Genomic DNA, 27500 nt, shown 5'->3' with positions numbered 1-27500 from the left:
AAAAAACTGAAGGAGCACAAGAGGTTTTCTAAAATTAAAGGCTTTGGAGATGAGTTTATTCTTTTTTACAATGCCATTTAATGCTGTATACATGCATATATTAAAAGGTATAGTTCACCCCCACATTTTTATTTTTTCGTCATGTACTCACCCTCTAGTTTTATGAACATCTTTCTTCTGTTAAACACAAAAGAAGATATTTTGAAGAATGCTAAAAGAATACAACCTCTTGAGGTTGAGTAAATGACAGGATGTTCAGTTTTGGCGGAACTTTTCTTTTAAGGTTTATATTAAGCACCATTTAATGTCGTGAGAATATTAAATATTCAAAATTCAATGTAAAAGCTAATTAAAACAACAGTATCAGTATCAAATGACAAAACGATGAAATAAAACCTACATATGGCATCTGGTAAATTTTGGAAAGGCATCACTGCTTATTTTACCCAATTTTGCAAATCACAAAATAACATTTGGTTTACACAAAATTATGATTTCGATTCTTTTTTTTGATATTGTGTTGTATAGAAAGAATCTATAAATAATAAATCAATAAACAATAATAATATTATGGACTATTTTATGAACTATTTTACCACATCAGTGTTTTGTAACTTTGTTAAAATACATATTCATTTTGAGATTTGATAAAGATTAAATTATTTGTGCTTTTTTAAAAAAATTTTATTAAGTGAGCATTGCAAAACATAGTATGAAATGTAAAAATGGGAAATTAGCATGTACACAACCATAAAATTAATTTAAAACTTGCTTTACACAAGAAGAATACGATATGACATGATAGAACAACATTTTTATCAGCCAAAGATGTCTAGGGTTTTAAAGTTATTAGATGACAGAAATTTGTTGGACGTCCTACATGGGTAAATGAGACTGGGGTTGTGTATTACCAGGTGTAGTTTTCTCTAGTTGGTACCAGCGGTAGAAAGCTCTTTTCTTCTGCTCGCTGAGGTCTGAGCCCTGCTGGAGCAGCCAATGAGAGATCCGGCTCTGACTGATACCTGCACACAACAACGCACAGCTTCTTAGGGCAAAATCTGACTTGCATATGCCTTTCGAAGGCCTGCCATGACAAATCCCACAACTGTAATAAAAAGCAGCCATACAGCTGATGCCAGAAATAACTAAATATCAAGGTGTGTGTTTTAACGGCTGTCTTTTTTATTATACAAAATAACAAGGGAAATATCACAGTCACAGGATAATTCACAATATATCTTTTATTCATTTTTGAAAACAAAAAGCCAGAGCAAACTAACCTGTAACTTGGGCAACTACTGCCTGTGATATTCGCCGGTTCCCCAAGAAGGCTTTAATCTCTTCTTTAATTATAGCACTGTCCATTCTACAACAACAGAGAGAGAGAGAGACATCAAGTGAAAAACAGCAACACTATATTTGGCAACATTTCTTAAAGAACCATTTTTAGACAACAAAAATGTTCCTAATGCTTGCCTTTAACTATATGTTATCATATCAACAACCAGTCAGTATTAAAAACACTCATTTAAGCTTCACAAATGGCAAATACATCGTTTATTTCAGTTCAGATATGACACGTGGGTTTATGAGTGTAAAAGACTGACATGAATAAAGTTTATCCTTATCTTTATGAATGATTTGTGATTCGTTTTGTAAAATGAATGTAAAAGAGTTGCTCATAAGAGTCAACTGAACATGAATTGGACTGCACTCGGATTTTATTTTGTTTAAGAGTGCCAAAACCACTTTTGAGTGCATAAATGAACATACTTAAAGAACTTGAATTACTGATCTTAGGAAATCTTATAATATTTTGAGATACTGGATGAGCTGTAAGCTCCAATCATCAAAAAAAAAAAAAACTTTTGAAATTATTTACCTTACATGTAATTAATCTAGAATATATTAATATTTCACTTTTTTTTTTTTATAAAAAAGAACGATATTCAAATTTTTTTAGATACACCTGTACACTGTTTTTTTTGTTGTTGTTTTTACACTGTATTTCGAGGTATCACACAAATACAATGTTTATTTCAGTTCAGATATGAATGAAAGCTAATAATTAAGGTATTTAGGCTGATGAGTTCAAAAGACAAATGTTCATCATGAAGTGGATTACAAAAAGTTTTTTTGTTTTTTTTGTTCTGTATTTAGGGCCCCGAGCACCGCAGTGAGTGCTTTTGAGTTTGAGAGCCTAAACATGCTCAATCACTCATTGAACTTGAGTGCACAAGCATCAGAAGTGGTGAAAATTTACATCTGACATTGGTTTCAGAAGTGGGTGTGGCAAAATGGCTCAACAGTGCCAGCTATTAAATTTAAACAAAAGTGCCTCTTGAGCTATGTTTCAAATACATGTACGAAATTTGGTAGACACATGTATCACACCCATACCTACAAAGAAGCCGTCCAGTGCGAAGTCCGAAACCCACCTGGAAGTTTAAGAATAATAAAGCCCTTTGTGACGTTAAATCACAAAGATCTTGAATTTATCAGACGGCCTGACAAACTTCAATATTTCGCTATAATATAGCAAGTTGTTACAATTCAGGCATACAATATCCGATCTGCCATAAACTTCACATGCTTGATAAGAGTCCTGTCCTGAACACAAGCCCTTGCCCAAATTCAGATCTAGTCAAATCACCACCACTAAGCGTGATACCGGGTGCGAGGGCCCTTTCAATGCTGCCTGCAAGTTTAATGTTCATATTGTTTTTGTGTTGTAACCATCCAGTTTATTCTTTTATTTTTTATATAAAATAAGAACCGTCCCATCCCAAGAGTTTCCCACCTACCTCATGAGCTCCTCAACTTTGTCATCGATGTCCACTTCCTCATCTGGAAGCTCGTATGCAAACGCCCGCGAGGAGGTGTTGCTAACAGCGAAGCGGGGCGGAGAGAGCTTCCCGTTGGGCATAGCGGCGAGGCCGTCCCGTCCATTTTGGACCATGGGTGCTACTACCGGAACGGGTGTGGGGACCGTCGGGGGTGGGGAGGTGTCATAGCTGTTGCTAGGGGAGGGAGAGAGGCCATTGCCACGGTATCCCGTCTGCGTGGCCTTAGAGGTCGTTGAAGAAGAGGCTGTGAGGTTGTTAGAGGAGGTAGTGCAGGAGTTGGAAGAGGTGGTGGCGTTGCTGTCATTGCCGTGATTGACGCCAGCTGCCCCGCTTCCGCTGTGGACGTGACGGTGGCCGAACTTCTCCACGTGCTCACGGTCCAGCCGGTCGAGGGTGTCCAGGGCATGCAAAATCTCTTGCTTTGTCATGCCGCTCCGACGTAGCCGCTGCAGCAAGTCAATCTGCTCAATGGTAAAACGAGGCTCATCTGTGTAATGGGACATTCTGCCAAGAAAAAGAGAGAGAGCTGCTGCATTAGAGAACTGATGCTGGAGGAAATGCTGATAAAACACGACGCATGGCTGCATAGTTATAAAATCAAAACAACACAGACAAAAACATTGTTTTTTTAGTCTAGGCTGAGAAATGCAGTGGAGGAGGTGTAGCAGGGGCCGCATGCGCATGAGCCCTAACTAAAGCATTCTTTTTCCAAGAAAATGTCAAAGTCACCGCACCTTTATCGACCTATCATTGCAACAGAAGTGTGGAGCCTGTCTGAGGTCAAGGCAAAGACACTGCATGCATTACCACAGAATTTTTAATAGACTTTAAACAGCAGAAAGCTGGGACACGTGAGGAGGGGGAAGGAGGTTAACTTTAGGGAAAACTGCCAAGAAAAATTCCATTCGAGGCGGCCAACCTACTTTCAGTGAAGAAGCTGAGGATGAATCACTCCGTACAGGCGTTTGTCTGAGAATAGTTCTCTCAATGCCAGGCTGTTGCCCACACACGCGTGCTTCTGCCGAATTGTTGCCCGTAACACACCGTATTTCAATTCATTTCGAGTTTTAAAAGGAAGCTACAAGTTATGACGCTGCAAAAGCAAAACTCGTGCCAGCGCAATATGCATTCCATATGGCACAGTGCAATCAAGCAAACGAGAAAACAGTGAAGCTCCTTTTAACAAAATGAAGATTTCAACTTCCCTGCGACATGTTCTTCAAGAATAAATTCTGCTGATGAGCGAGTACGACTGTCTCCTGGTGTCTGCGCTGCATAAAATGCATAAAAGATTTCTGCTCACCCAAGCACCCCTAAAAAGCTTCAAAAGGTTTAATTATCCAGAGGCATCAGATACAGCGAATCAGCAAAAACAACAATAAATCTGAGAGCGTTCTTAAAGGATTTGTTCAATATTCCATTTTTTGTATCCTTTGGTGTTAGAAACCGAACAATACAAGTCATAAAATAAAAATCCCCTATTGTCCCACAGATGCGTGCACCACATAAACATGTGCAGTCTTTCTGATATGAGAATAAAAATGTAATCACAAATGTAAAGGTGTCACCTCAGACATCAAATCTTTTTTTTTTTATATGCTAGCAGATAAACCACAGTGACACAAGAATTGAGAAACGCTTATATGTAGACGTGATAAACCACAGGCACGCACAACCACTTCTCCGCACTTGGTGATGACAAACCAACTCAGTTAACTGGTCTGCACACATAAAAAAGTAAAACAAATAATTGTTTAATAATGCAAAATGCATTGCTACTTTTAATCAATGAAGATGCAATCTCACTGTATAAAGCATTGAATGCAAGGCTACTGGTGTGCATGCAATTTTAATAACGTATAATGCTCTGAGGAGTTTTAGAGTTTAGTGTTGCTCACTGTTTCTTTTATTTGCATATTCATAGTCTTATCTGACATATACATGGAAGCATAACAGCATCTATAAATTAAAGTTATGAAACTACAATACTAAGGCAGCAGCAGCACAAAAACTCATCTGTTGTACAGCAGCTCAAGATCAAAGTTGATTTTGTCCATATGCCCCTGGTTCTCTTCATCAGCACGGCATCCACAAAAAGCCCAAATCTCTTATTACTTCAATTCTCCACAATTTTTGAACTATTTTTACAGCCCATTTGTTGCATATGTAAGTTACTGTGATCTTTAAAATATCAATTTACCTCTAGAGACAGCTGGTAATTATTAGACCTTCAAGTCCACTGATCAATGAAAACAGAGACCATCCAGAACATGTGTCTGAAGTACCTGATGCTCACTGTGCTTCTACAATTAAAGTTATTTCTATAAATAAACAATGTGATAAGCATCTACAGAACATCTACATTTTTACAGAAACATAAACAAAATTATTTTTCAGGCCACACAAAACTGCATATAGTAAAGCTGTTACTGCAATTTTACTGCAATTCAAGAAGCTATTTTGTATTAAAAATTAAGAGATAATAAATCAAATGCATCCCCAAATTATTTATTTTCCTTACTTTTAAAGGCAATTCTCAGGCTTTTAAACTGTTACATTTGTAACAAGCACATGACAATGTTTAAATGATGCTCACAAAGATGCAGTAGAAAAAAAAAAAAAAAAAATTATAAATAAACACTTTTAATTAGGGGTGTGCATGGATAGTCGAACATTCGAATAGTCGTTCTGCTCAAATTATTCAATAAATAAAAATGATATTCGAATTTCACAACAAAAAAAAAAAAAGATAAAAAGTTCACAATAAAACCTAATTTGGTCACTTTCTGCGATTCTCCACTGCATATTTGAAGATGTATGCAAGCAAAAAATAATGAATTAATGAATAAGGTGCCATTCACATTTCGCGGAAACATTTCAACATTGTTTCATTCAAACATTTCAAGGAAACATTTCAAGGAAAACGCTAGTCGTGCCACTTTCTGTGATTCTCCACTGCATATTTGAAGTAATGTTACTGTAGAAGACAGCAGTTCTTAGAGGCCGTTCACACATCGCATCTTTTGCGTGCTCAAGTTCGTTATTTGAAAAAAAAAAAATAATAATAAATGTTGCTGAATAGATAACTGTCTGTCTCATTAAACTTAATTTATATAAACAAAGATTCAAAAATTCGTTTCTTTTGAACTCAAATATTCAAATGTGATATTTGCAGAAAACGCCCATCTCTACTTTTAATAATTATGTTAAATTAAAATATTATACAAGCTATTTGAGAAAAAACTACAAAGATTTTAAGCTCTGTTTCTTAATTATTATCCATAAACTTAACACTTTTTTTTTGTTCTGAGGGCTTATAAGGAATGCTTATAATGTGCACTGTTAACCCTAATTCATATACGCCTACCCTATAAGTAAACTACAAAACCATGATCCATATTTTAGCTTCATCAGCAGTTTTTGCAGTTTGTCAGGTAGGCTGCTCAGTCAAAAATGCATTTAAATTATTTTATTTAACGTAATGCAATGTGAAGAATTTAGAATAAAAAGCATGATGCACCATGAAGCATGGTGCAAGATAAATGCACTTTACATTAGAAAAACGATCTGGATTTATCATTTGCAAAGCAATTGAACTTGATCAGTTGGATTGCTCATATAATGCATACACTTTATTTACTATTAACATATAGTATCTATCAAAAAACATGCACAACTTTGAATTTAGGGTGTCTTAATAGGGTCGCCTTCTCTAAATAAAAAATAACTGCTATTGAAAAAAAAAAACAATTTGCATAAACCATCAAGCCTATATTCACCAGACGTCACCTTAACCCAATTTAAACACACCCCGTACCCAAATAACACCACAGCTCTAGGATGCTGTCAGCACCTTGTTAAAACACAAAATATAATAATATACAACATATACATAAATAATAAGTCATAGTAATAAATGCAAAGAGATGAGCATTAACACAACTACTAGTTCATTTCACCAATGTCAACATAAGAGTAAGTTGTTGCACAGTTGCTGGCATTTCTTTTCTAAAGCCCTATCCCAGCGCAGAATGAGAGCAGATGTGACTCTACATGCGACCCAGCGGTCGAACCGAGCTTAGTTCCGTCCGAGCGTCATTTATACATGAATGCATGTTCCACGTCTCCAGACAGATTTAACAAATGACGCCTTTCTTATAATTTGGCATCTCACAATCAGACTTACCTGATTGTGCGCGTGCGGGGCCTCCGTGCACCACAGCATTTATTCAACTCAACCTACAGTGTTTCCGTCTCTTTAATCCCCGTCGCCAGGCATGAACCAGCAAAAACAGGACGATGTCCGACTCTCCCGCTACCTTTCCCTAATTTGATTTCATTTCAGGGCAAAAACTGATTCGCCTTTGTCTGACTGACAGAAGCCATATTGATATGAACAGAAGCGCTGCGGCGGTTTCATGGGAGTTGTAGTTCCTCCCGGCGGGCGGGATAGTCACACTTAATGGGAGTTCGTCGAGCGCCGGACTACAAATCCAGTGGAATATGGTACAGTTTCATCCTCGATCATTTTTCACCAAGTGCTGCACGGACAAAAATGTCATTTCTGACTTTTTATTCGCTGAGGACGTGACGACAGAATGTGGAGGTCACTGCTTATATTCCTCTCTCACTCTTTTTTCTCGAAAATATGAATTTAGTTTATTAGTAATTTTATACAAATCATACAGATGTAGGCTATGTTTTGATAGAGATAATGTATCCCCCCCCCCCTTCAGAGTACATATTTACTATTTATTCGACATAGCACTTTTAAAGAAAGACTCACATACATTTCATAATTTATTAATTGTGTGAGGAAAAGCAGTAAAGAAACCCTAAAAGATAAAAAGGTACGTTTGATGGTACTGGATTAAATGAAATTCCTACAACACCTGCACAGGGGGATACACAGTTTTATAACATACTACCTCCCTCTAGTGGACATTTACCGCAATCACAACAACAGTGCCCACAAAACACCATGTTTTGCTATCACAAAATACTAATTCTCAAACGCTTTCAGAATATCTCTAATTTATTATTACTATGTAGTAGGTATACTGCCAATTTCAATTTTATATGATTTAAAAATGTTGGTTAGAACAATGGTTTGATACTTTTGTGTTTTTTTGTGAGTGTGTGTTTCACAGTTGTTTAGTTTTAGCTGAAATACCTATTGAATGGCAACTTACCCCATACAATATTAAATATGGTGGTGGGTGTTTGAGTTAAATGAACGGTCTCTTCGGAAGCTTATTTGCAGCCAAGACTTTATATATGTGCATGTGTTTCAAAATCAAATCACATCCAAATAACCCAGGGCTTCTTGAGTTGATTATAGTATTGTAATTGTGCAAACTGGGCAAGAAATGTGCATTAGGCGTGCAACAATATGACTGTTATGGATCACTGACTTTGCATTGATCCACTCACAAATTTTGACAGCCCACTATGCACAAAATGAACAAATAAGAAGACTAGAACATGCTAGAAAACATCTATTTCCTTTGCTGCTTGGAAACAGGTTGGAAACTCATTGCATTGCTTTTGCTGGCTTTCACATCACCCCTGAGATTCCCCTGAATTGACAGTAGAATATCGACATTAGTTGGTGTGAAAGCTGGTGAAGGCCACAAGACTGCAGGTGACAGATGTTAATGGAAGGAAAGTCATGACACACAAACACACACACGCCGTGCTGCATCAAGTGTAGAGAGCATCCCTGATTATAATGCATTCAAGATTTAAAAAATAAAAGTAATAATAATATAACTTAGATAAATGTTGTTCAGAATGATACAATGATTTGCATGATTTCCCAGCAAAAGTGTCAAAGCTTATTTTATTATAATTCATCATGCATTACATCTCTACATACAGTCATTCACCTCAAAATAAAGTAAGCAAGTTTCAAAGTTCAAGATTCAAAGTGCTGGAGAAAATGATTTGATGTCCTGCATCACACCCATTTTGGCATTGCACATATTTCATGAAGAGTTCAAAATGACATTGTTCTTTTTGTTCTGTTGCACATTTGTTCCAGTTCATCTGAAATACCTGATAAGCAATTAAAGCAATCAATAGACTGTTAGGTCATGAATTCTATACAGCTGCTAGACTCTTTGAAGTGTCTGAAACAGATGGCATGTGGGCTGTCTGGATCTCTTAGCTGTTGCACCTTATGCCTCATGTCCATATCTACATACCTGCACAGTGAAGAGGATATTAAGCTACTGATGAATGAATTTAATTTGCATCAAATTTTCACTTAGATTGTTCAGCTGAACTTAAAAGAAATGCTCCACTAGAAAGTGTCAGACAGAAGTGACAGAAAGGCGAGTCCAAAAGTCTGACACCACAGTCGAAATCTCAGACCCTACATGTGCATGCATGCATATTAAATGCATGCATACTTATTCATGTGATAGTAAAGTTGTTTATTTAATTATTTTTTTAGAAATAATTCTAATATGCTATGGTACTCAAGAAATATCTATAATCAATGTTTCAAACAGTTGTGCTGTTTAATATTTTTTGTGAAAACCATGATAAATGTTTTAAAGATTTTTGATGGATTGAAGTTCAAAAGAACAGCATTTATTTGAAATATAAATATTTTGTATGTTTGTAAATGTTTTTACTGTAAATTTAATGCATCCTTTCTGAATGAGTGTTATTTTTCAAACAAACTTTTGAATGGTAGTGTATATGTTAGGTTTAATATATTAAATACATAAGATTGAGAACTATTTCTAGGTCCAATATGTAAACATTGCTCATGTTACTCTGAAGGTCAGATGTTCATAAGATGCTCTTTGGCTCATTTGATCCAAAATTCACGCAGCTCGACTGCTGCTGCAATTTAAGCCAAAGAAGGGCAAGCCACATCATTTTTTTCTATGAATAGTTATGAAATTGAATGTGTCTTATGCTCATAATATAAATAGAAAATATACATTTACACTAGTGGTCTCAGACTTTGGACACCCCACTGTAGATCTGTTCTGTAGAACGCATCTGTTCATTTTTTTTTTGCCATACAAAGTGCTAAACCTGATTGCAACATCCTCCATTAAAAAAACAAACAAAAAAAACCCCCTGCAATTATAAGAAAGTTTGAGTCGAAACAGTGCGGCAAAGCCTCTCCCAGCACATCAATCTTAGAAACAGACCTGAGCTGGAGTTTTCTGTTCTCTTCACCTTCAGAGCAGCAATGGATATTTCAGCTACAGCATTCAAAACACACAAGAGACTTCATGTATCTGTAATATAAAAGTAATACTAGCTAAAATATGGGCAGTGCAATCTGTCTTTTTATTAAGCCATTGTGGTGTTTTTTTTTTTTATGGTTACATTTATCTGTCCACACTGGTTTCTGCAAGTCTATTATTCATTATACCCAGGGCTCCGACCCCACCAGAGAATCCATTATGCCTATTTGTTGACCCGCATGGCCTGGGATGGCCGTTGGCAGTCTCAGACAGTTGTTTCTGCATGATCGCCAAGTTGACCTTATTAGCCGCCAGGAAGTCTCTCATGGAGATCATCTCTCCAGACATCCTGCGTCCATCCGTCTCGCTGTCGTTCACTGCATCTGTGTCTATGGATATGTTGCGAACACGTGTTCGGACATGGGCCGGCATGACTGCATTTTTACGGGGCCGGAGAGACCTCTTGGGGCAGTGACGGCAAGGTATCTCGAGCTTTTTCAGGAGCCAGTTGAGCACCTGCTTGATAACAATAGAGATGACGTTGAATAGCGAGTAAATGCAGCAAACGCCCATTAAAATAAAGAAGAAATTGCTGATTCTGTAGACGGTTTGGTTTTCGTAACTGGCCCGCTGGCTGCTGACCATATCCCCGAAACCAATGGTGCTGAATGCCACAAAGCAGAAGTAGAGTGAATCCAAATATCCCCATCCCTCGATTGAGGAATACATGGCCGAAGCACAGCAAGAAATGATTATTGCTGCCACGCAAAGGATCAACATCACACAATACACCGAGGGCTTCCATCCCGCAAGACTGTCTTCATGATTGAGCCTCGCGTTGCTCAAGTTTTGCCTGCTGTCGTGTGGTAAAACTCCTCTGCGTCGCCGTTGGACTTCGTGGCAGGATTTGAGAACAAAAGCCAACACTGTTATTATTCTCTCCAAGAACAGATTGAAAAATAAAATGGTGGCTGCACAGCCAATGAGCCCATAGAAGATCAGGAAGATTTTGCCAGCGACTGTGGCTGGTGTGGTCATTCCAAACCCTGTGGGATATATGAGAGCAAGAAATTTTAATTTATAACTATACAGAATGGAATAAATAATATTTGCTGCAGGCTGCTTATTGAGCTCAATCGGCCAGAACTATTTTCTTCTTCAAAGCTGGAGAACAAACTGTTGCTATTGGTGACAGATACTGAAACATCTCCCACCTTTCCCTTGTCACACTTGTTGAAATGCAAATAACAAGTGGATTGCATTATTCTTCTCATAGATGTTTTTCCCCTGCACATGAAACCCACCATTGACGGGGACGTCATGAAGACAAGCTCATCCTCAGCTTAGGTCTGAAGACTTTATCACTGGACATTTCATGAGGTGCTTGATCACAGAGAGATAAACAAACTAAACTAAATGTATTCATTTTTAATTATAAAATCCTGACAACGTTTTTTAACACATATATCCACAAATAAATAAATACACTACAACATGAACACTAAAATTTAACAACACAAGAAGTCAAAAAATAAATAATTCACAAATAGCTGTATCACATATACTGCAGGTCTAGTTGACACAATGGCTATATGTCAGTAACTTTGTGCTTTATGAGTCAAATTCAAATTACATAATTGTTTTCTCTAACTGATGCTTTTTAATATGTTTAAGTCAAACCTCTCTTGATTTTTATTATTATTATTTGCAGTGTTTCAGGTAAACAAATTAAGATGATAAAACCACACCAACATACATTCATGCAGGGACTATAAGACAGGTTGGACTATTTGAAATATTAGAAATGTAAAGTTTATTAATTACAGTAATTGTTGGCTAAAGAAATGTCTTTATTTTTATTTATTTATTTTTTCTTATCTTATCTTATCTTTCTTATTTCATTAAACTGTTTCGACTTTGCTGAAAGGTTACTTTACTTTTATTGTGAGCACATGCCCCACTCTTCAAACAATAAGGTGTCTGGAATAAACAGTGTCTACATTTTTTCCCCCCAGGGAACACTTTTAGGCTATTTACTGGATTGAAAAGTGTGACTAGCGTCTCTCTCTCTCTCTCTCTCTCTCTCTCTCTCACACACACAAACACACAATACTAAATACATTAGTATTACCATATTATCATACTATTATTATTTTTATGTAGTTGTTGTAAATATATTTTTAATAAACATTTTTGAAGGATTTTAGAAAAATAGCATATACCTAATACATTAAAGAATATTTCCTAATCTTTTAAGTCTTACCGATGGTGGAAACGACAGTACCGACAAAGTAAAAGGCTCCAGTAAAATCCCAGCGCGGTCTGAGGGTGTCCACCCGTATTCCTGCTATATTCGCCTCTTCATAATGTCTCAAGAACTTCTCCAGATCACTTCTGTTGAGATTGTACTTTTGGCTGAAGAGCTCAAACCTCTGAGCCCACTTTTCCTTCGCCTGCTTCTCCTTGGGATGCTCCAGGGCTGAAAAGACCGCGGCTCCGCACAGGAGATAGAGGATGATGAGGAGCAGCAACATTATGAACCTCGCATTATCTTCATTCGCAGGACCACAGCCACAGCAGCACGCGCCTCTACATGCCATTATGTGACTACTGCTGGACAGGACTGGTAATAAAGTATCCACATCTTACATTTAACGGTGGTGGCCATGCAACTGTAAGAAACTTCCTCGTCTTCCATTATTCCTTGGCTGCATGGACACCAAATGAGTATGAGCAATGATGATGAGAGATGCTCATACCATCCTCTGACAATGGGTTTAGTGGCAGCTGAAATCCTGTTAGATGAGACTGTGGGTGGATCTGCTAGTTCAGCTCATCTCATGTGATGCATCTCACTGGGTCTCTTCGAAAAGCCTTTACCTTAAATTCACTTCAGTCGATGCAGGTACAGTACGTCCATCAGGTGCATACACAAGCTATACGGAAAAAGAGCTGCAATACGCTACTGGATACAAGCTTTGAATCTGTGCATAAGCTAAAACTTTTATAGTAAGCCTTCAACACCAGTTCACACAGACTAAACTCGCAAGAACTCTCTGGAAATATTCACGATGTGCCCTTAAGTTCAGTAAACAAACCTCACAAGAAGCGCATGTTCACTGCGACTACACGAAACTCTCGGAGCAGACGCATATGGCAAGCCATTTTAACAATTGCACTCTAAAACCATAGTTGTTCTATCTTTGTTGCTGGGTCTTATTTTAACAGTATTACAACTAATAAGAATCTAAATAGCGACTAGTATCTTTTTCTCAGCTAATAGGGAACGTTATCAGAACTTGCTAAAGTTTGTGGCAAAGTTCCCTAAAAGCTATGCATAAACTAATTATAATGGAATATTTGTTCAAAGTTCTCTTGTCTTAAATAATGTTCTCAAAACGTTTTCACAAAAACGTTATTTATACATTATTCATGGAACTTTTATTTCCCCAAGAAACATTTTAGTGTACTGCTTGTTTTCAGTAGTTTTTAAATGTTAACAATGTACTCAGAGGACATAAAAGTATGGCGCCCAAAGTGTATGATTGAAGAAAAAAACATATACATTTGTATTGAACATTTATGCAGCAACAGATTTTGATTTAAAATAAATCATAGTCGTTTATTTTGTTTAAAAATCTTATAAATGTATGAGAGGGTATGGGGTAAAAGGCACACAGTATTGATACAAATACTTTAGCTAAAATAGTCTTTTTTTTAAAATAAGTTAATACTTGTTCAAAACAATCACTTTGGTCAAGTGTGTAGTATTTTTTCTACTTATTTTGATAAAACTATTTTTGTTCAGTAATTATCCAGTAATTGTTCATCATTAAAATATGTTAATATAAAACATGTTAAAATAATGAATCAAAATCTTTCAGAAATTTAAGATTTGGAAAGCTCTGAAGGAGATCCCATAATAATTTACAGTAGTAACAACACATTTTATTTTATTATATGACATGATTAATATATATTTTTTTATATGATGGTTGCATGCTAAACATGGTGATTATCCCTAAGTTAATGCCCAACATAATGTATGATATTTACCATCTGAATCTATCCATTTCATATCCACAAATGGAAAAGTCATCCTTATGATTATCATGATTGATTATCTATCCCCCATCAGCAGGGGCACTTTTTACTCAAAATACCATAAGGGATGTCAATTTTCAATCATTTCCATGATCGATTGCTGTTTAAATTAATGATCAATTAATCAAAAAATGCTTTTTTCTCTTCGATTAAAGGGGTTTTAGCCTGAATAAAATACTGGTAACAGGATTATACAATGAATAGATGTGATTATGAGCATATGATAAAATGAGATTATTTTACTTTGTTGACTGTTTTCTATCCCGACATGGAGACTGTTGAACGTGCCACTTTAAATGGTTTCGTGGTGCTCGTTGTATTTTAAAACACAATTGCAATGTTTTCAACTGACATTATGGCATATAAAATAAAATGATCCCGAACATAACTGTGGCGCGTGTGGCTATGCTGCGCAGTCAGAGAACCGCTTCCATCGGCACTGCTCCAAAATACACTGTTACTCACATCAAACATTTTATGTGAGTATTATGACCAGTACTTAATTTGGTCCTGTTCCTGAAAATGTCAGATTTATTATGTTTTTGTCCGGTAGTCCTATTTGTTTATTAAAAATGTGGCATTTACAGTGCATTAGCTCGTGACAGTGCGTGCATACAAGATGTAGTGAACGCGGGTTTGGCTGGACTTATTTGGAGGTTATTGCCCCATACATTTACATTTTTTTTGTTATTTATAAATTGTTGCTTAAATCATTAAGAAAAACCTTTGTCTCAAAATATATTCAATAATTTTAGCAATTCTCATTTGCTACTTACATCTACAAAATAAAAACATAAAATATTAGATCAAGCACTGAATCAAATTTGTGCAGCTGCCAGCAATCATGAAACGGATCAGCCACATTTGCACATGCAGCTTGAAAAGCAGATGTTTTGTAAAGTGCTGCTAAGTTTTTCTGCCATCTAGTGGTTTAGAGGAAAATAATATCAAAAGTGCCTATAATATTGGCCAAATGTTAAAATTTAAAATTCCTTCAATTTTCCAATAAAAATAAAAAAATAAAAAATAAAAACGGAACGTTTTGAACATTGAGAGAAATAATGTTTTTATATCTTAGTGGGAACGTTGGCAAAATGATCTTAGAACATGTTTTTGTTGGCTTGTTTTTTTCTACTACTCAAATTAGTATTTATTACTCACATTCTCTTTCCCAACTCGTCACATATTGACGCTTGGTCACGGCCCTTTGGCACTCCTTTACCATAATTTTTCAACGTGCAGGATCCTCCATTGCTTTATACAAGAAAACCTTGGTGTCATTGTGACGACTTGAAAGGCACTGGGAATTCCATCATCATGATTATATTGCCATTATAGCTTAGGATGTGATTTTTCAATGTAACAACAGTTTTATTTACATTACACTATTTACACATTTATGAGCACGTAAAAAAAAAAAAAAACATAACACAAGATCTAAAATTAGTATTTAAAAAAATGGTTTTACCCATCCATGTCAACCATTACATTATGACAAACAATTAAAAGCAATGGAGGACCCTGCACATCGAAAAGTGACATTACAAGGATACCACCGTGCAATGAAAAATGTTAAAGGGGTAGCTTGAGCATGAAAAAGTGACTCCAAGGGGTCCTTACCAAACATCAATAAGTGACAAATTGTAAGTGAGAACGTGTTGATCACTCCTATTCCAACAGTGATAGATTTTGGTAACAAATTACTAATTTTTTTATTTTTTATGTTTATTCAGATGTGTATTCCAGTTGTATCTCTAAATATTTTTAGGTATTCACATTTATACCTTTTCAAAAAGCTACTTGTATCATATGTTTTAAATTAAAAGTACCAAATCAATATACACTGATATCAGACATTAGCATGTTCCTGTTATACTAAAAAAGAAGCTGTTTTAATATAGCAAAGCTGGACTAATTGATATTTGAACCTAATTAAACATCACTGAAAAAGGGATTATGTGCCAGTGAAAACTGTAATAGCATTAATCAGAACTAAACAAATGCAGTTACTAGTTAGTTTTAAAGAATAAATGTTAACACAGCTTTCCATATGATGCATTCATGTCTTTTCATGTCTAGTTCCAAGCAACACAAAACATAAGACATCTGTAGCCTGATTGCCCATGCAACTTCATCAGTGGTCAGACACAATAAATTGCTCCTTTGAAATGAAGACTGATACTTAGCTGATAGTTTGATACTTACCTTGTATTTAGGACATTATTATTAAAATCATAAGAAATTAGATTTCAGTTTTTTTTTGAGAAAATGTAAACAGCAGTCTATTAGTAAATTATAGTAAATTATATATATACACACACACTTTGAAAAATAGTTGCTAAAATGTCATACAGAGACAAAACTATGAGTTGAATAACATGGGGACAATTATTAGTAATTGCAGGGATGTAATTGGAATCATTAACACAGTAGTCACTCATTGGAATGGTAAACACATAATGATCCTCGTGGTTTCGGCCAGACTGCTCTGTTAGGAATCACTCTAATGATCCAAGATCAATACTAAAAGACCTTTTCAGAATAGAGGAGACCTCTCTAATATTTATCTTTTCTAAAGCAGTTTCCGTTAAAGCGGTTTCAATAAATGTCTCAGATACAGTAGCTGTGCAAGTGAGAGATACATAATTCAGGTGGAATATTTCATTTTCATTACAATGTACGATAAAAATTCCTCAAAGGACATGCTGCAACTTTAAAGTACAGATGTGCTGGAGAAAAGGTCGAAGTGAACCTTAAATTTGTTCATTAAACGAAAAAAATAAATAGAATGGGGCCACGGGGAATTCCTGTATCAAGGTAGAGTTAACTTTTCCAATGTTGCTAGGCAACATGACAATTTCAGATTGAGTAGAAAACATCACCAATTGTTCTGTATTTTGAACACATTCAATATATCACTGATGCCGGGGGAGCAGAGTCCTCCTCAAACACATTACTGCATCACTGTAGCCGGGAATGAAAATATCAATCTGCCCTTGGAGCTCGCCCAGAGTTAATTTCACAGGACATGTCCATAATCAAACTTTTAAAAAAGACCAATTTGAGATGTTTTCACTATTTCATTTAGTCCTTTTTTTATCTGAACTCTATTGGTTATATACAACAAATCCAGCTCAAAATGTATATATATATATATATATATACATATATATATATATATATATATATATATATATATATATATATATATATATATATATATATATATATATATATATATATATATATATATATATATATATATATATATATACATATATATATATATATATATATATATATATATATATATATATATATATATATATATATATATATATATATATATATATATATATATATATATATATATATATATATATATATATATATATATATATATAAATGGTACCCATTACCTGCTTCTGAGGTTTTTGAACCAAGAAGTAAACATAACTAGGTAAAAACCATTGGGAATGGTTGTTTTGCTGAATAAAAACATCATTTGATTGCTATTTTCAACAAACATTACTGGATTTCAAAATAAACAAGTTTTTCCACAAGTCATTGGAGGACACTGCTACTGAAAAATGTATTTAGTTCCAAGGTTTTCCAGTTGTAAAATGCATTTTATTTGGTGTTTTTACAAAAAGTTGACAATTTAGGCATAACTAAACATCACCAATTTCTACTATGAAAAAAAGGACTAAAATACAGCATTAAGGGTGCACACTATAATGGTGCACATCTACCATTCACCCAAAAATGAAAATGTTGTCATCAGTTCCAAGCCTATATAAGTTTCTTATGTTGAACACAAAATAAGATATTTGGAAGAATTTTGAACCAAACAGTTGTTGGTCCCCACTGACATCCATAGAAGGTCAATGGGGACCAACTACTACTTGATTACCAGCATTCTTCAAAATATCTTCTAAGTTCAACATGAGAAAGAAACTCATATAGGTTTGGAACGAAATGAAGGTGAATGTGGGTGATCTATTCCTTTAAAGTGTGGTGGTTAGATCCTCATAAGGCTTAACCTAAACAGACCCGAAGCAGAGTCAAATGCCGATGGTCTGTTTTCTATGTTAATTCTGTCTTATGCAGATGATCCCTGAACCTCGAACTTCTCAAGAAGGAACCCATACATTTCCATGAGTGTCTGGGGCTTTAGTGTAAGGAATATTCCAGATCCACGGTTGATCTGCAACGAGAAGAAAACACAACTGAAACGCAACAGCATACATTAATGGAAACCCTGGAGATTTACAGTCTCGGAGTCTGAACTGCTCCGGGCAGAGTTTCATGATGATTTGAGATGATGCAGAATTACATATTTGCCTTGGGCCAACAAATATTCCCAGTATGGCTAGAAGAGAAGGTTCTAACCTCTCCCTGAAGGCTGACCTGCCTTGAGATATATGCTCACCTGTGGCATAACTACTGGTGTGTGTCCTGTATCAGTATGAAGGATCGTGCACAAACTGTGTGGTTTACTTAATAATCTATTATAAGATATATACTTCTAGAAAAGACTGTAAAACAGCAGTATCCATGGTAACAAGCTGACAACTGGATTCAATCTCAAAACAACCCAGCAATTAAAATACCTCTAAAGAAAGTGCATGAAACAAAACAATATGGTGAATGAGAATAGATATATAATACCTCTGATATGAGAACATTACACTTTATAACTTACAGAAAAATATAAGCGAGTCAATTATCTCAAAGGAATTTTTACAGATAACTGGGTAAAATACAGAGGCATATATAGTCAACCGTCATAAAACTTGTCTTTATTTATACATATATAGACCTAATGAGTAGGTGGTGTAGTACCCAATAAAATTATTTAAAATAGATAGATGCCTTGTGTGGACCTTAATGCATTGTATTATGCAAAAATAAAATAAACAAAAATGTATTAAAAAGGAATACATAACAGTCGTTTTAGTATAATTGAGATAATATATAGTTGTTAATCTTTTGAATTAGTTTTTAAATTTCTATGTTGTTTTCATTTTAATTTTAGATAAGTTTTATCAATTTTGTTTTTCTGTTGTTTTTTTATTTATTTTTTAAAATGTCTATATAATATTATTTTTCTTTTCAGTTTTACTTTTAGTATATCAGTTGGTGTAGGATGAATTATGCATTCAAATGTAATACTTCCCTAAGCCCGACTATGAGCAATAGCAATAACAATGATTGCCTTTGGAAGAACTATTAAGTTATTTAATTAGCGCAACAATTTCAAGAACTTTCAATAATGACAGTTTTTTCATCTAACAGCAGGAACACACAGCAGTAGGGCTACACAAACGTTCACACCCAGGGTTAATTGTTGCCTGGAACAGCTGCAATATACGTGAAGAGGAAGTGAAGAAAAACTAATCATCAAAACCATATACGGTTTGTCTTTTTGCCAGAAGGGGTGCATAAAAATGGCATGCAATTTACCAATATGATAACTGAAAATAACACACCTCTGACATGATCTTTTCTTGCACATTAAAAAAGCATTCATAAAGAACAACTTCTCCTAGAATGAACTTAGTTCACAGCTGTGATAGCTTTCATTGTATGGAAAATTGAAGCTTGAAAGATCTGGGTACATAGATTAAAGTTTTTGGGGAGAACTATTACTTTAGTGGTGTTTGCACATTAGAGGATCTTAAGCAGCACTCAATGGTCTCCTCGCTGAATTAAAGAACTAGATTCAAGTAGCTACTGAGAAGTGGTCCATTCTAATTCACAATAGCTGGTCCCTTTTTGGTTGTGAGACGAGACTGAGCCCGTTGAAGAATAGACAGTGTTGAGAAGTGCTGAGCTGATTTAGAGGGATATGAAACTATCCTCTCTCAGCAGCAACAGAAATAGAAATGTATTACGTTTGTCTTAATATAGAGGTGCAGCGCTACTCTTTGAGGTGTACATTTGGGTGTGTGACTGGGATCGGTCTGTATTAATATCACAGGTGTTGACGGCAGGGCTCAGATGAAATGAACTGTGAGAGTGAGCATGATGGATGCTCTTATTAAAGAAACCATAACCACTAACATATCCCCTTCCCATAAGAGAAGTCATATTTTAAAAACTCCTTTTAGACATAAAATAATACTCTAAGAAGCACTTGTGTGACTCCGTTGCAGTTAACTGTTACATACATTTATGTAAACGAATGACACTGGAATATATCCAGTGGGAAACTGAATATCACACGAATGAGTATCAGCAAGGACAGTGACACATTTGATTTGATTGGATAAGCAATCATGTGTAGGAAATGAAGTGCCTGATAGCAGATGCGAGACACTACGATAGGCCTTGGTGGAAATAACTTTCATCTGAGCTTTCAATGAGTTCTGTCTGTCCTGGCTGTGACCCTTTGAGTGGCCGACTGGAGAATCATAGTTCTGTCCTCCACTTGCACTTATTTCAGAAAACTAGAATAAGCTTAATTTATTGTCTATTACAAACAATTAATTAATAAATAAATAAATAATAATACAAATAATTTAGTCTGTTATGAATGCAATTCAGGCCAAGCTTTTTTTTACAAATGTTTTGTAGTGTGATTAAATATAGGTAAAAATTTTAAAATCAAAAGTATAAATTTAAATTAAATATAAATTATATATAACTCATAAATTACATAGAAATTCTGGAGATACTGTGCAAAGTATACACTACAGTCCAAAATATTTTTTTAAATGTATGTAAAAGACGTTTAATATGCATACCAAGGCTGCATTTATTTGATCAAAATACAGTAAAAATAGTAATACTGTCAATATTATTTATTTATGTTTTACAGCCATATAAGCAACAATGGCTATATATTTATTGCAATATTAACAGTTTAATATCAATACATTGTTTAGAAAAATTACTAAACAAAAACACACAAGTTCAAATATTATTACATTTTAAAATAACAGTTTAAAGGCTGTTTACTCCTGCAATAAAAAAAAAAAGAAAAAAAAGTACTGATCCCAAACAATATATATATATATATATATATATATATATATATATATATATATATATATATATATATATATATATATATATATATATATATATATATATATATATATATATGTATCCTGGACGTTAAAAAAAAACAAACAAAAAAAAAACATACATGAATGGAAAGGTTATTATTATAAAAAATTTTCAGCTTTCAGATGATTTATAAACTTAATTTCCAAAAACTGATCCTTATTACTGGTTTTGTGGTCCAGGTCACATATAATGTAATATTCCAAACACAGAAAAAAAGATTCACAGATAGAGTGCTAAAACATAATTTACTGCTAAATGCACATTGATGCATCATAATCAATGCAGAAGCCCAAGCTTACTAAACATACAGAGAAGACTGTCCATTTTTATCTTGATCTAGAGGCCACGCCCACTAATCACACTTCATGGCTGAAGCCTCTGCTATCAAAAGACCTATGCTGCTATGGCAACCACAGAGTGTTTCTGCCTCAGTTCATAAACTGATGACACCCTTGGTTTCAATAGTACCATCGATTGCCGCCTCTATTTTCTCACCATGATTAAAGGTCGTCAAACTGACGGGGCCGGGGCAGGGGCAGGGGCAGGGCCCATAGCACTCTTATTTTCATTTACTAAGAATGTGGCGCCGATGACAGTTGGATTTTCTCTGTAATTATACGGCTGAACAATCAAACGGTCTTTGACAGTGACTAACATAAGTACTAGTGATTCCTGACGTTATCAGTAGCATATGAATATAATGGACACCCAAAAACAGAATAAAATAATCTAATATCTCAAAACAAAGCCAAAAAAGGTATGTCTAATATGCTCTGTTTTCAACATCAGGTGCTTATTTTTCTCTGCAAAACTTCTGTACTTAAGACCATAATTCAGAACCTGTAATTTCAAAAAACATTATTTTTTAAAAATTATTTAACATTTTGGATTTTTTAACACCAATTTATCACACCAATTAATGTGAAATCTCTTTTTCTTTTGACAGCATGCGTTGAATGCAAAACTGGTGATATATCCCTGTGAGCCTTCTGTCTCTGAATCTGTGCATTTGCACAAAAGTCTGCACCATAGAACACAGTAATTACCCAGCAGATGATAATGAGTTAATTTATTGTCATCAGTAAGTCCTGCAGGCTATAGTTTGGGTTCATCTGGAATTGTGCTGTCAGTCAAAACAATCCATAGTTTTACTAAACAGCCATATACTTGACTCATGACCAAAACGCTTATTTACATAAAATGGAAGGCTTCTCGTTTATACATATTGGCTTACAGGAAGCTGACAAGTAGCATCCTTTTTCTTCTTTGTTGTATACATACATTCATACAGGAACAGAAAAGGAAAATAATTTATTTGAAATAGAAATAGTTTTTAAATAATACATTATTAATATAAATTATAACATTTTGCACACATCAAATCAGTATATATATATATTTTTATATATATATATATTAGGGGTGTAACGGTACGTGTATTCGTACCGGACCATTTTTGTACAGGGCTTTCGGTACGGTGCACGTGTGTACCGAATGACCGAATGCAATATTTTGTATGCGTAACATAGGTTCATTGTCGTGTTTCCAAACGAACATATTAAGTGGCGGAAGTCTCCGCGTTCACTGCAAATCCCGCCCTGCAGCTGATTCTAATAAGGCTGGCGACACACTGGATGCGTGGTGCAAGCGTCTCATCTGCGTGGTGTGTCCGTTTTTAATTCGGCTCCCATGTTAACAGGTTAGAGCTTGCAGACTGCCTGTGTGAGACGCGCATCTCATGAGTTATATATATATTTTTTTAAATATGAGCAGGCCTATAAGCTGGTATTGCTAATGCTGCACTGTAATCATAGTTATTTATTTATATTTTTCATTATATTTTATTATATGATATTGGTTTGAGACAGAGTATTTTTTTAGTGGATAACTTTGCAGCAGTATTTTATTTCTTATTCTTTTTTTTATTTTAGATATATTTTATTAAAAAGTATTTAAAAAAACTAATTGTTAAAAAAAGTTTATAGTAATAAATAACCTGCAGTTTAATGTTTGCATTTCTTTCCCTTACTGTACCGAAAATGAACCAAACCGTGACTTTAAAACTGAGGTACATACCGAACCGTGATTTTTGCGTACCGTTACACCCCTAATATATATTTGAAAATCTGGGTGGCAGTAAATGTCATGTCGTCAACTGACTAGACGGTAACGGACCCTGGAAAGAACATGACAATGGCAAAGCGAATAATCAGCACAGCACTAACATCATCAGCTGCAAGACAAGAACAAGCAGAAAACCTCCGAACTAAACGAAGGAAAAAGGAGAAGACAAGAATTTTCTCCTACTAGAATCCCTTCAATTTGGAAAAGGGTTTTTTTACAAGGGAAAAGAGCGGATCTCTTAAGGTACCAAAGAAGGAGCTGGAGCACCACCTGAAGCGACACACTCAGATGACCAAAGACTTGAGCAAAAGGAGATCCCATCAGACATGCTGCCAATTCCCCAACAAAATCACCAGTTCGATGACAGCCCCCCAAAATGGACTGAGATCGACAACATAGTAAGGAAGGCAAGGGTAGCCTTTGCACCAGGACCAAATGGAGTTCCTTACCGGTTGTATAAGAACACCCCAGGTGACTTGTGGTTTCTGTGGAGGATAATGAAGGTGACATGGAAGAAACAAAACATCCCAAAAGCATGGCAAAGAGCAGGGGGAGTAGTAATTCCCAAGGAGAAGGATGCCTCAAACATTGACCAATTTCGACAAATCAATCTCCTGAATGTTGAAGGCAAGATCTTCTTTAGCATTTTTACTTTAAGCAGAACAACTTGATTGACACGTCTATACAGAATGCCGGGGGTACCAGGTTTTTTAGGATGCCTTGAAAACACAAGCATGATTTGGCATCAAATAGAATCTGTAAAAAGGGAGGGAAGAGACCTGCATGTTTTATTCCTCGATCTGGCCAATGCTTTTGGATCTGTCCCCCATTCAGTAATATGGGCAGCCTTCAATTTCTTTCATGTTCCTGAAACCATCACAAATCTGGTAAGAAACTACTTCAAAGATTTGCAATTCTCCATAGCAACTGCAGAATACACAACATCATGGCAAGCATTGGAAGTGGGTATCATGGCAGGGTGCACCATATCCCCTCTAGCCTACATCATAGCAATGGAAGTGATCATCAGGGCATCTAGATGGGTAGTCGGAGGGGAGCGTCGACAGGATGGACAGCGGCTACCACCGATTCGTGCCTATATGGATGATATGACCACCTTGACCTCAACCATCGCCTGTACCAAACGTCTGTTAGCAAAGCTTCACTCAAACATTACATGGGCAAGGATGAAGTTGAAACCCAGTAAATCCAGGAGCATATTCATCATCAAAGGAAAGCTTACCAACCAGAGGTTCAACATCAATGAAACACCCATTCCATTGGTGACAGAGCAGCCTGTCAAGAGCTTAGGATGGTGGTACAATGCAAATCTCAAAGACGCAAAGGAGTGTGACTTATTGAGTGAAGAAACCATCAAAGGTCTTGTCAGTATTGATAAGATTTCATTTCTGGGAAAGTTGGGTTGCTACCCGCATACCCTTCCAAAGTTGAGAAGCTGGAGAGGACAGTCAGTGCATACATCAAGAAGTGGCTGGGACTTCCGCGCTGCCTCAGTAACACTGGGTTGTATTGAAACGGTGCACTGGAACTACCTATCTCTAGCCTCACCGAAGAATACAAGTGCATTAAAGCGAGGCCTCAAGATGCAGCCATACGAACAGCTCCTCGCAGACTGGCAACTGGGAGGAAGTGGACTCCAACTAAGAGTGTAGAGCAAGCACAATTCACTCTCAGACATGGAGACCTACTCAGTTGGACAGGTGCAGCAAGGAAGAGGCGGGCTTGGACTTGGGACTAGTCGACCTACATGGAACAAGGCAACATCTGCAGAGAAGAGAAAGTTGGTAGTTGCTGAGGTCCGGCATCAACAGGAAGCAGAGAGATGCGCAAGGCAGTGGCACAAGCTGAGCAGGGCCAGTGGACTACCTGGGAAAACCTGGAGAATCATAAGCTCACTTGGAGAGATATGGGGGAAATGGAAGGAAGCCAAATAAGCTTCCTCATCAGGGCCACCTACGATAGGGCTGCACGATATTGGGAAATAATGACATTGCGATATTTTATTTTTCTGCAATATATATTGCGATATGAAATCTAATAAATTTTCTTCTTATAAACAAAAATGGGGTGAGCACACTTAAATTCTCATTTTAAATGATTTAAACATCGACATCATCGTGTCAACTGATTAATATGCGCGAGGGAGAGAGAGCAAGAAAGCGCTCGTGTTGTTTGAAGACGGTGAGCATGCCGCTCTCTCTCTCTCACGTGCGTGCGCTCTCTCTCTATCTCTCCCTCTCGCGTGCTCTTTTTCTTTCTGCCCTGTCAAAACTTTCAGTCTATGAGGGTTAAGCTGTGCAATTAATCCGCAAATCACATTCGTCAAGGGCCGGGGAGCAGCTGGCCCGTACAGTTAAAGAATAACGGATCAACTACCACAGCCTACATCGCACATCCGGCGATGTGACTATCAAGGATTCGTACATCGTGATATCGATGCTTAAACGACACATCGTTCAGCCCTAACCTAAGATGTTCTTTCTACACCTAAGAATCTTAACCAGTGGTATGGAGATGGATCAAGCATGTCTTTTCTGTCAAACCCCAGCAACTCTTAAGCACATCCTCACTGGCTGCAAAACCAGTCTGTCCCAACGCTGTTAAACCTGGAGGCATAACCAAGTCCTACGCCAATTGCCAGTCATCCCTTTGTGAGAGCAGGGCAGTGCCCAGCAAAACCAGCTGCAAGAGTGGATAGCACCCTCTTGGATGCCACACGGGACTGGAAAATGCAAGTGGACCAAGATCAGCAACTCAAGTTTCCACCTAAGATTTCAAACACCAAACTCAGGCCGGATATTTTTTTGTGGTCAACTTCACAGAAGTCCCTGTTCATCGTGGAACTAACTGTACCATGGGAGGTTGCAGTGGGAGAAGCATATGAATGGAAAAAGCTGAAGTACATTGATATAGGTTTTGAGGCAAAACAACTAGGTTGGCGTACACAGGTACTTCCGGTAGAGGTTGGCTGCAGAGGATTTGTGGCCACATCCATAGTCAGGCTCCTGAAGAGTGTGGGAGTTCGGGGACAGGGCTTCAGGAAAGCCATTAGATCACTGTCGGAGGCAGCAGAGCAGAGCAGCAGGTGGATCTGGATAAAGAGGAAGGACCCCAACTGGGCTGCAAAGAACAATAAGGAAGGGTAAAAGCAGAAGGGGGCTTACCTGGGACACCAGGTGCTGCCGATGAGCCCTCTGGAGGTGTCGTGGGCCTATCAATGAAACACCTGTGAAGGAGGGTGCCCACCTGAAGACCCTGATGACGTTCTTACCCGCTCCCCACTTAAAATTAGGAGTGCTGATTACTGGGGATATTAACATCAAGTCCTATGAGCTGAACCAAATGTTTCCTCATTATTAATCTCAATGGATGACTCAGAGTACACCACTGTGCAGGAAATGAAATGGCCATTAATTGTGTCATGCATACCTCTTGTGCTTTACTGCTGTCAGCAATTAAAATATACACTATGACATCACGAGTAGCTGTCTTTGAACACCTTGCTCATCACACACAGTGATGTACACTCAAGAAACACACTTATTCATTATATGATAGGCTGCATTATAATTAAAGAGAATGTAATTTAGCTACAAAACTAACAAGTGTGAAAGAGCAAATTTAGACATTTGCACAGTATCAAAATAATTGATTTGTTTAGCCTGGATACTGGCCTGCACTGCAAGCTTTCATAAAGGCTTTTGCATTGTGCAATTAATATCTAAAGAGTGTTTCCTCAGCAGTCATTTGAACTCTAAAATTCAAAGTAAAGGTTAACCTTTCCTCAAGCGATAATTCAGTGTACTTTCTACGCATTAAGCAAACCTTTAAACTTTGATGCAAATGCCTCATCTGTCATTTTAAATATGTGTAGTTGTTCAGAGTTCAGAAGAACATCTCTGACATTTTAATGAAGGTTGGAACTACAAATACAATGAATCTTAGTCAAGTTACTTGCAATGTTCAGTCTCACCTTTGCTTGAGTAATGCTGAGGTGGGAGGTCATAAGGCACCGGGAAGCCTTTGGAGGAGCTAGAGGCCGGAAACACATTCTTCTCCACAGGAAATGTGCTCATATTCTACAAATAAAAAGCACATGTATCAGTGCTCAGTAGGGATG

At 36.4% G+C, this 27500-nt stretch overlaps 2 protein-coding genes and 1 long non-coding RNA gene across 5 annotated transcripts in view; all 3 read right to left on the bottom strand.

Moving 5' to 3' along the window:
• LOC113077417 (homeobox-containing protein 1-like) overlaps positions 1 to 7130 on the bottom strand; it is a 12571-nt gene extending 5441 nt beyond the window's left edge. For all 3 annotated transcript variants that reach the window (XM_026249830.1, XM_026249831.1, XM_026249832.1), the window contains exons 1-4: positions 7033 to 7130; positions 2805 to 3350; positions 1281 to 1366; positions 912 to 1022 (exon numbers count right to left, since the gene is read on the bottom strand). In XM_026249830.1, coding sequence (XP_026105615.1) covers positions 912 to 1022; positions 1281 to 1366; positions 2805 to 3349 — 742 coding nt within the window. In that variant the 5' untranslated portion in view covers position 3350; positions 7033 to 7130. The remainder of the gene's footprint in view (positions 1 to 911; positions 1023 to 1280; positions 1367 to 2804; positions 3351 to 7032) is intronic.
• Positions 7131 to 10080: 2950 nt separating this feature from the next.
• On the bottom strand, positions 10081 to 12938 carry LOC113077418 (potassium channel subfamily K member 13-like). Its single transcript, XM_026249833.1, has 2 exons — positions 12321 to 12938; positions 10081 to 11103 (listed from the first exon to the last, which is right to left on the bottom strand). The coding sequence occupies exons 1-2, from the start codon at positions 12655 to 12657 to the stop codon at positions 10202 to 10204; spliced, it is 1239 nt and encodes a 412-aa protein (XP_026105618.1). The 5' UTR covers positions 12658 to 12938; the 3' UTR covers positions 10081 to 10201.
• A 4836-nt stretch (positions 12939 to 17774) lies between these two features.
• Positions 17775 to 27461, bottom strand: LOC113077419 (uncharacterized). Its single transcript, XR_003281332.1, has 2 exons — positions 27354 to 27461; positions 17775 to 18368 (listed from the first exon to the last, which is right to left on the bottom strand). It is a non-coding gene; the product is annotated as an uncharacterized LOC113077419 (long non-coding RNA).
• Between the last annotated feature and the right edge of the window lie 39 nt (positions 27462 to 27500).

The sequence above is a fragment of the Carassius auratus genome, unplaced genomic scaffold (genome assembly GCF_003368295.1).
Source record: "Carassius auratus strain Wakin unplaced genomic scaffold, ASM336829v1 scaf_tig00022554, whole genome shotgun sequence".
NCBI lineage: Eukaryota > Metazoa > Chordata > Actinopteri > Cypriniformes > Cyprinidae > Carassius > Carassius auratus.
The sequence above is the reverse complement of the archived record's forward strand: the minus strand, read 5'-3'. Positions and strand labels throughout refer to the sequence as shown.

Bases quoted from the DNA above. Each gene is read 5' to 3' on its own strand.
- LOC113077418 (XM_026249833.1), bottom strand. From the start codon at position 12,657: ATGGCATGTAGAGGCGCGTGCTGCTGTGGCTGTGGTCCTGCGAATGAA. The intron at 11,104-12,320 runs GTAAGACTTAAA...TATATCCCACAG, and splicing joins TACTGTCGTTTCCACCATCG to GGTTTGGAATGACCACACCA.